The 10005-nt window shown below is 30.9% G+C and overlaps 1 protein-coding gene across 1 annotated transcript; it reads right to left on the reverse strand.

Moving 5' to 3' along the window:
- Positions 1–4870: 4870 nt before the first annotated feature.
- LOC108994472 (ethylene-responsive transcription factor ERF098-like) lies at positions 4871–5634 on the reverse strand. The gene has a single exon (XM_018969695.2). The coding sequence runs from the start codon at positions 5626–5628 to the stop codon at positions 5155–5157; it is 474 nt and encodes a 157-aa protein (XP_018825240.2). The 5' UTR covers positions 5629–5634; the 3' UTR covers positions 4871–5154.
- Positions 5635–10005: the final 4371 nt, after the last annotated feature.

Here is a 10005-nt window from a genome sequence, read left to right on the forward strand (position 1 = left end):
GCAACACTACAAGATAAGTAGTTTGATCATAAATTAGGATTAACATACGTTAGTTAGTTATATATATTATTATTAAAACCAGTTCTTTGGAAGACAATGTTTATGTACCACACATGTCATGATATTTGTAAGTACGTCATTCATCATTTTTTATTCCGCATATTATAGTTATGTATGTATTATGAATCTCATGTTACATAAGATATATAAGCTTTCATAAGATCAATTGTAACATAAGTTCAGAACAGTTAACCAGATGATCATTTAAATGCACGGTACCAATGCAAATTTATGGGTGGACGTGCAAGCCATGAATTTAAGTGTGGTCCACCATAGTATGCTAGAATACTATTAGCGGCTCCTCTTTCTTGCCACGAGATGTACACGACCTTACTCATAGGTTTAAGTATGTGGGCTAGTAAGATTAATATGATAATTCAAGATAAATTATGCATGACATAAGCATACGTATGAATAATCTTGATTTTAAGTTCTCAGCATGAAAATCTTTATGAAAAATCTTATGTTAAGTATGTTTACGTTATGATGGGTTTTTGACTGAGTAATCGACTCATTCTAGTTTGTTTTATGTTTTTAAACCATTATAAGTTAGAATATTTATGAAGTTAGAGCTGCAGGATGGGACATAGTCTATGGAGGCATGACTATGGCTAGATCATGTACAAAAATTTTAAGTTATGATTTTTATGGCACAGATTTTGAAAAATTTTAATAAATGCTTCCACGTACTCTCATTTATGATTTTAGTATTTTAATACAAAATGACTGTATTTACTATAAGGAAACTTTGTACTTGGCGCTTCGTTTAGAAAAAAAAAATATATTTTAAAGTAGGTTCAGTAGTAGCACTCCTGCTTTTCCAAAAATTTCTAAAAGTGATTTTATTTTTAAACCTGTGAAGTGGGGTGTTACAAAATTCTACTGCTTACCTATAATTTTATGAGCTAGGTCATTTAATAACCCCAATGAGCCGATCTTAAATTCCAAAATAAGTTCAACTCGTCCAATAAATGCTTTTAGACTTGTAAAATAATTTTTAGGTTCCAACCTAATTATTGAACCCAATAAGAACTCCATAATCCACCATAATGGTTTCTGGACCATAATCAATTCAAAATTATCCAACAAATCTCAACTGAGCTTTTAAAATATCAACCCATTAATACCATCCAAAATCATCATCTAAATCTTAATGGGCCTTAAAATAAACTTATGGGCCTATGAGCCTAATTAAAATTCCTAGACAACCTCAATAAATTAATAGCTCGTGAATTTATCCAAGATGACCAATTAAATCTAATTTAGACCCAATAAATTATCTATATATTGATTTTAGAAATATTGAACCAGGTCGTTACAACTTTAAAGCTTAAGATTTAGACAAGAACTTTTAACCTGCTAGCCTTACATTCTCACTTGTTTAAACATGGTAACCAGTCGAGTAAGCGAATTAAATTTAATGCCATATAATATACTTACCATAAAAGAAGTTTATACGGTTTATTTATAGTAATAAGTACTATTCTTTTATATTCTAATCCTTTTTATTGTCAATCACATTGTTAATAATTATGTAGGTCCCAATTGAGCGTTCGAAAAAGAAGTCACTGGCAATCATGTGATACGTCCACATGTATGATCATCGTGCTAGATGACATGAAGATTTAAAATGAAATGTACGTGGTGTTTACTTAAGAATGTAAACAATCTGCAGCATATATATTTCCTTTCAAGCTAGACCTAGGACGTGCTTCGGTTTGCCATACGTTTTGGGTGATTCATTGATGTGAAAAACTCTATTTTTGGTGCCTAATGACGGATACTTTAATGGGAAATAGGAGACCATGCCATTTTGCATTAATGATCTGGAATCATGTCACTATGAACTTATCCTGTGATCATCTCATAAAACAGTGAATGGAGTACTGTAGGCTTCATTTAGATTTGGATTCTAATCCAAATGATCATCAAGCCCACTTATCATTTCCCGGACAGCGGAGAAAATGGTTTATTTGTACACTTGACTTGGATTTAGATTCTAAATATTCCTTTAAAATCTTTTCTGAACTTATGATTTCAGGTAATGAAATGGGAAAGAATTTTTCTAATCCCATTGTGTTTTTCTTTACCACTTCCAGACAGAGAACAGGCAGTGATCATGTGCTGGTGCCAGAAACCATGGTTTGTGTTTTTGAAGTCTGGTGATGTTTGGCATCAGCATCTTTATTACTTTTCAGTATACAGGTGATCTTGAGTGTTGGGAATCATCGTTAAAATATAGTATTTTTTGAACCTTTTATTTTTTAATATATTCAATTTAATATAGTCATAATTGCCTTGCTACAGCCAGTTTTTGTCATTTCAGTGGCATATCTGATCCACAAGCCAGATGTTTCTTTAGATCCATTAATGTTGTTTGACGTAGTACTGGTGTTATTTTATCAATGATTTATTGGTTTTAACTCTAGTGTTGATCATCATGTTTTTCTACGGCCACTTGATATTTTGGAATTTATATATATATATTTCCATGCATGATAAGGCTCAGATTTGACGATCTGGTAGACTTTTTTTACCACAAATGGTATCTACAAATCCTCAAAACACGTGAAAGCAGATCACAACACCAACTGTCAAAGAAAAGAAAATTAAGACTGACAGGAAATAAGAAAAACAGACTGACATGAAAGGTGGATCCATCCAATATAATCCACTTGTTTATGAAAGTTCTTTGGATTATATGACGAGTATTATAGAGATCCCACAGCCTTTGGTTGTGTTTGGATTTGAAGTGAGTTGAATTGAAATGATAAAATATTATTTTTTAATATTATTATTATTTTAAGATTTAAAAAAATTAAATTATTTATTATATTTTATATTAATATTTAAAAAAATTATAACGATGAGTTGCGATGAATTGAGATTAATTTCAGATCCAAACGTTTATCTTCTTTTGTTTTTGTTTTTTGAACTAACAATAATGGTCTGGAAAGGCTGCTTGATCATAAGCCCGTGCAGCCTCATCTGCCAGGTTAAAAGGCCCAAGCCTCAATGCCACAGCCCCATATCTGACACTTATGCCTGTAATAGAGCCGAGTCGTCCTTTTGGATTATCTAGAGCTGGATTCAAATACTTCGAATTCGAGTTATTTATATTTTTTAATAGAGTCGTGTTGAGTTTATTATTCGAATTTTATTTATATTTATATATATATATTTTAAATGAATTGAATAATTAAAAATAAAAAATTACAAAACAAACTATTAAGTCTAATGAAATTTTTATAATTAATATATAAACTATATTAAACTATAAAATTATATCATCTTTATGAATATATTTTTTATATGGTTATAGATTATAGTATGTAATCAAAGTACTATCAAGTACTATATACTAACTATTTCACATTATAAAATATTCAATATAATTAATCACTTAAGTACTTATTTAACTAACATATAATTATGAACTATATTTAATATATAGGTATAAATGACTAGGCATAAGTATTTGAATTACATACTAAATATTTAATTCTAAATGTAACTGTTATTAAATTTAATATGTATTGAAATATATATATGTGCGCGCGTAGAATATTAATATATAAAAATAAATTATATATATTCAATGATTTATGAACGAGCTCTAATTGGATCGAGCTAACAAATTGAGTCGGGCATGAACAAGCGAGTCCTAACGAGTTTTAGTCGAGCCGAATCGAGTTTAATCAAGTATATATATGGCATTTACTAATCTAGTGTGTTTCTGTTTTCATGATTGATTTTTTTTTTTTTTTTTCACAAGTCAAACTCGATTCAAATTTAGACAAACGAGTATCAAGTGAGTAATCGTATAGATTAATTCATTTACAACTTTATTGACAATGAGAAAGATATGCATACAGAAACCCTGCATAAGAGAAGAAATCTCATCCTAACATCACATGCAATTTGCTAAGAAAAGAAATCTCATCCTAACATCACGAGCAATTTGCTAATTTTATAGCAAATTTTATAGCAAATTTCATTGTTTCAGTATCTTATCTTTGTCGGTGGGTCTTATAATTATTTTTATGTTTCTTATTGGTTTGTATTTCTACGGGCCCATGCATGGTTGGTTGACTTCCTTCTTGGATGGCGTCAATTTTGGCATGCAGTCCGTTAGAATTAAATAGTTAGAATTTTATTCTTTTACAGTTTCTTAGACATATAATGCCGATGAATGATATTTATAGTAATAGAGTATGTAAATATTGTATAATTTATTTTTAATAAATAAATAAATAAATATAAAATTCACATGAAAAAAAATTATTATTTTTATAATAAATCTTATTTTATTAAAAAAAATTATGCAATAATTATATATTTAACCACTGTATTTAACATTACTTATCAAGAATATTAAAGATTCACCCTACACCCTTATGAACCGTATATATGATATCATGCCTTAAGATTCAAAAGGCCCAAAAAAGAAGGGTGAAGGGAGAGAAATTTCTGTATGGATTGGGATGGAGTACGAAGGAAAATGAGAGGAATATTATGAGTTGAGAAGATTTTACAATTTATTCATTTTATCTCATCTCATTTAATTATTATAATTTTATTAAATTTTTATATAAAATAAAATAAAAAATTTAACTTTTTTAAATCTCAAAATAAAAAATAATATTAAAAAAATATATTTTAATAATATTTTATTTAATTTTTAATTTTAATATTAATTTATTTCATCTGTAAAAACAAACTTTAGTCATGAACGAAAAAAGTTAAAAGAATGAAGATCATGAGAATACAAATAAAATATAGAAAAGAAGAGGAAGAAGCATAGTACTGAAAGCTGCCCTTTGCTCCACATGATGGTCAGTCCAACCATTTAGAAACTAATTCCTGAAGAATATACACTCGATCGCCATGATCATAAGCTAGGGGAGAACAAATATTCTAGCATTTTCTTTTGCATAAAAAAATCCAAAAAACACACTCGAAGCAAAACCATCAAAGCAGTTAAATAAAAATAATACAAGAGATCAACACCAATATATATCATTTTAATTTTATGTCCCAACTCAAATTAATCAACTTATTATAATGAGTCATCTTTTTTTGTTTTGATGCGCATCAGACGTCGTTGCCTTTTCCTGGCCTATCCGTCTGGGTTTCAAGAAGCTCCTCCAATAACGTATTGTCCAAATACTCCAACTCTATAACTTCTCCTTGTTGTCCGGCAGTATTGCTAGTACTACTGGATGAACCAGTACCCCTTGGGTCTTTATTCTTGCGTATATCAGATGAGGACGAAGTCAATGAAGCAGAAGAGCTTGATGACGGAGAGCTCGGACTCTGATGATATTGATGCTCGTTCGGGAAGTTAAGGATGGCTAAATGACCCCGGAAAGCATAAGCAGCTCGGTCATATGCTCGTGCTGCGTCTTCTGCTGTGTCAAATGTTCCTAGCCATAAGCGTGCCCCATTTCTTGACGGATCACGTATCTCCGCCGCGAACTTACCCCATGGCCGCCTTCGAACCCCCCTGTATGTCGGAGTTTCTCTTCCCTTTTCTTCATTATTCCCTACTACTGTCTTCCTCTCCATGTTGTGTTTCACGTGCTGTGGAAGTGAGGACGAAGTCCTTTTTAACGTCTTATATATTTTGAGGTCATTCTCCAAATCATAGATTAATCCTATATGGCTGACGTTGGAATGTGCCTTTGCCTGGAAACTTCCTCAAAGCATGCAGAACAAGATTTCGATTATTCCTATCCTTTGAATTGCTTTCGAACGTCATATATACTAGCAGTACTTGTCATACTATTATTTTCTAAGGCGTATGCATTCAATTTGGAATTATATATACTAGGTGTAAATAGGTGACATACCCCCTCGAAGAATTAAAATAGACTCGTTTGAAAGCTGACACGTCTATTTAATTTCGCAACTCTGCTACGTACAAGTAGCATGTGCAAACGGTGGGTAACCGGCTGTATATGAGGAGCTTACGTGAAAGAAAAAAAAACAAACAAACAAACAGAAGAAAAGTAAAAAGGAAAAAGCTAAGGAAAAAAAATGCTGGAAGAAAAGGAAAAGAATAAATTTTTCTTCTTCGGGTGAGTAGCAGACTAACGCACAACCAAAGATTCTTGGTACGATGAAGCATTTCTCCACCAAGAAAAAGAAAAAATTAGGATATGAAAGAAGTCTTAGATTAACTCCCTCAAACTCTAACTTTTACAAATATAAGAAAGTGAGAGGATATGGTCTGGCCTGCTCAGCTAACAACAAAAATGAAGTAGAATTTCTATCGCCTATTAAGAAATACACGAAATGTCTAAAAGTATTTTTTTTCCCAACCCACCCGATAGGGAAAACATGGGGTTTAAATTTACAAACAATTAAAACACAATGGCCAATGGGTAGCTTCAAACAAAAACCATTATACCCAGGACTCATCTAAAGTCTATCAATATAATATGGTTTTGGGTTGTTGAACTTAAGAGTAGAAAAAGCATTAAGGCCTCATAATGCAAGAGCTCAACTGCACAAATGCCGGATGAGTTTTGCAAAAGGGACCTTAAATTTGTAGAGAATAATATCTTAAAAACATGAAGTTTTGAGAGTTATAGAGATTGAGATGAAGTCCAAATCCATTAGATATTATAATACTAAAATACTAACAAAATGTTAGGTGGTTAGCTAAAGACTTGTGGAGACGCAGAGCAGCTTCTAGGGAGGGAAGATCTCGAAAGAAGAAGGGAGGAGGGCTTGTTCGTGGTCTTCAAAGGGAGGGAGTGTTGTTTGTGGGAAGAGTGGTCTTTGAAGGGAGGGTGTGTTGATGGGAAGGCGAGGGGAGGGGACAAAATGGATCGTTTTCCATTTGATTGAAATAGTGCTGTTTCATTTTCTACGTGGGCACCGACTTCCCAGTGGTTACACACGGCGACTGCAGATAGCTTTTTTCTTAATTTCGTTAGGCAAATCTTTTTTCTTTATGGAAATAGACTCATTTAATTAATGAACTGAAGTTACATCTGTTGACTTATCAATACATGAAAAATCCAGACTATAAACCAAACTACGCATTAGTTCTGGAGTTTCCTCACACAAATTTCTTTGTGACGGACATTGTTTTAACTTCTAAAAAAACTCTCTCCTAACAAAGAAAACGTTTTGTAAAACAGAACTTAAAGGCCCCCTCTGTCCTCCCAATAATAAAGAGTACGAGACATTGCTATGGACACCAAATTCAATAGTCTATTTCTATTTTACTAATAACTAAAATAGCAAATAAAACTACAAATAAAATACATTAACAACTACAGAGCCCCAAGCATTGGCGTGAGCCCAGACGTCACGCCCACCTCAAAAAAAAAAAAAAACAAACAAACAAACTTATCTTGGTCCTCGATCGAGATCAGTCATAACAAATATACTCATTTTTTTATTTCTTTTAAAACTTAATAATATTTATGAGATCTATTGGTTAATGGCATAAGTAGTTAAGAAAAAAAAAGTGTAGGGAGACTTAAAGGCTACTACTTTTAAGTAAAATTTTTAATTAAATTAGATTTATTATTTTTCATATGAGTCTACTTTGAAATAAAAATTAGCAATTAGATGTATTATTTTTCATTCAAGAAGTTTAAGTTAATGACAAGTTTAATTAGTTAATTTTCATTTAATTATGAGTGGATGATGTTGTTTCATAAGAATAAAGCTCTATACTTTGATGAAAACAATATGGTATATATATAAATATATATATATGGATATCGATTTAGTAGCAGAAACAAGTGGATGACGATCATGTGATTTTATAGCACTAATTGTAATTTGATAATAATATTTAGCATAAAGATAAAAATTAGATAGAGATAATGTGCGTAGAGTCACATGTGTTGGGATATGTGATCCGCATGGATTAGTATAAGATGACTAGCTACTTTTGTGATACCTCATATAATATGGATAAAAGTATGTGGTATATAGGATCTCACATTGTTTGTGAATGAGAAGTTCTTGCTCTTTATAAGATTCCAATGGGGCTCCAGTTGAATCATTAACTAGTAGTCCTTTTGGAGTATAGATCATGTGGTTTGGACATTCTATTAAGACGTTACAAATAGCATCAGAGACTATCCCAACCAGAAATGTGGGACTGAAGTCATGCTACCTACAATGAATAGGCTCGACGAGGACGTTGGGAATTTAAGTAGGGTAGATTGTGATACCCCATATCATATGGATAAGGGTACGTATGTGATGTATGAGATCTTACATTGCTTAGGAATGAGAAGTTATTGCTCTTTATAAGGTTCTAATAAGGCTCCAATTGTATCATTGACTAGTCCTTTTAGAATATAGACCATGTGATTTGGGTCTTCCATTAGGGCGTTACAACTTTAATGATTTAATTAGTGGTCATTTTGTTATAAATTAAGCGAGTGTTAGTTTGAAAGGGTAATTAATTAATTAAGTGCAGATTTCCCTTAAAAGTTTTATCAATAAAAATACTAGCAAATTAATTGGTTAATTTGTTTTATAAAACGTATATGAGAAAAATAATGTCCAATAATATTCCGTTGAAACTGATTTCATTTAGCATCATTTACAAACAAAATTAATTAATTAAAGCAGAGAAATCCCAATTTAATACTTGATTTATCTATTAATATATATGTTTTTGCCGCATCGATCGATCCGAACCTCGAAGCTGAGAATTGATCATGATCAGCACTCATTGATGACTTTTATAATATATATATATATATATATATATATATATATATATATTTATATGAATGTGTCTATTGCACATTAATGATCTCCACTGTTTATGTAACCCCATATTAATCTTAAACCAGCTTGATCAAAGATTCAAAAATGACGGCTTAATCTTTGATCTTTCTGCGCCTTGCTCATAAATTATAGAAGTATGTTTATTATTATAGCTCTGTAAAATTTTGTATCCATAAGTCATAACCTGCAAGTCTCATTAATTCCTAAATTTCTCCAAACAAGAGAAAAAAAAAAGTACCAATATTAAATATTAAACATAAAATAACGTACCGTCGTAATTAATTTAGATTGGACAAATGCAAATTATGGTGGGTGAGAATCTAAACCTTTTGGCTTGGCTTAAAATTAAGATAATTAACATGATTTTAAGGTTCTGATATTATTTTTCCTAATCAATTAATTAAGCATGCATAATATTGAATAAATTGAAATAATATAGTATAATTTTCTAATGGAGGATCACTCCCACTAATATACAAAATATATCTAGATAGTTTATATAAGAATATAACACTAAAAATTAATTTGATTGATTACTCATGTCATTGTCCTACTGATGAATGCGCACACATTGATTTTAATAAGAGCTTCCTACCCATGAGAGGTACTACTTGAAGCTAAATTAATGCACTCAATTACCCAGATCCAGTAATACAATCTCGAGCAAATCCCATAAGAAAAGCGCACTAAGTAGTAGCCATTTTATAAAAAAAAAATCAAGACACTAACAAAAAATGGGAAATAAAGGTCACATTGCATGCTCTTTTCCATACATATATACACACGTATATAAGTATTATTACATACAGTCGTGTAATGCACAAATACCTTACAGTCATTTAAAAAAAGAGTGTAATCTATTATAAAAAAAATTATTTTTTTCATATGAATCTCGTACTTATTTATTTATTTTTAAATAATTACACGATGCTTGTTTGTATATTTATGATTGTAACTATTATCTATATATATATATATATATATATATAAAAGGTGGTTGATGATGGATACTTATGCCCTCAGAATTGACTACTTCAATGATAGTGAAAACTATCGACTGAATTAGGTTAATGGTCGACAAGAGAATTAGCAAATCATTCTCTTTTTTTTTTTTTCTTTTTTTAATGGATAAAGATGGAGTAGCACTTGATTACACCGGCCATGCATCACTTTATA

This window comes from Juglans regia, chromosome 10 (assembly GCF_001411555.2).
Source record: "Juglans regia cultivar Chandler chromosome 10, Walnut 2.0, whole genome shotgun sequence".
NCBI lineage: Eukaryota > Viridiplantae > Streptophyta > Magnoliopsida > Fagales > Juglandaceae > Juglans > Juglans regia.

What these genes read in the sequence shown, in the direction of transcription:
- LOC108994472 (XM_018969695.2), bottom strand. Translation starts at nt 5,628, where the DNA reads ATGGAGAGGAAGACAGTAGTAGGGAATAATGAAGAAAAGGGAAGAGAA.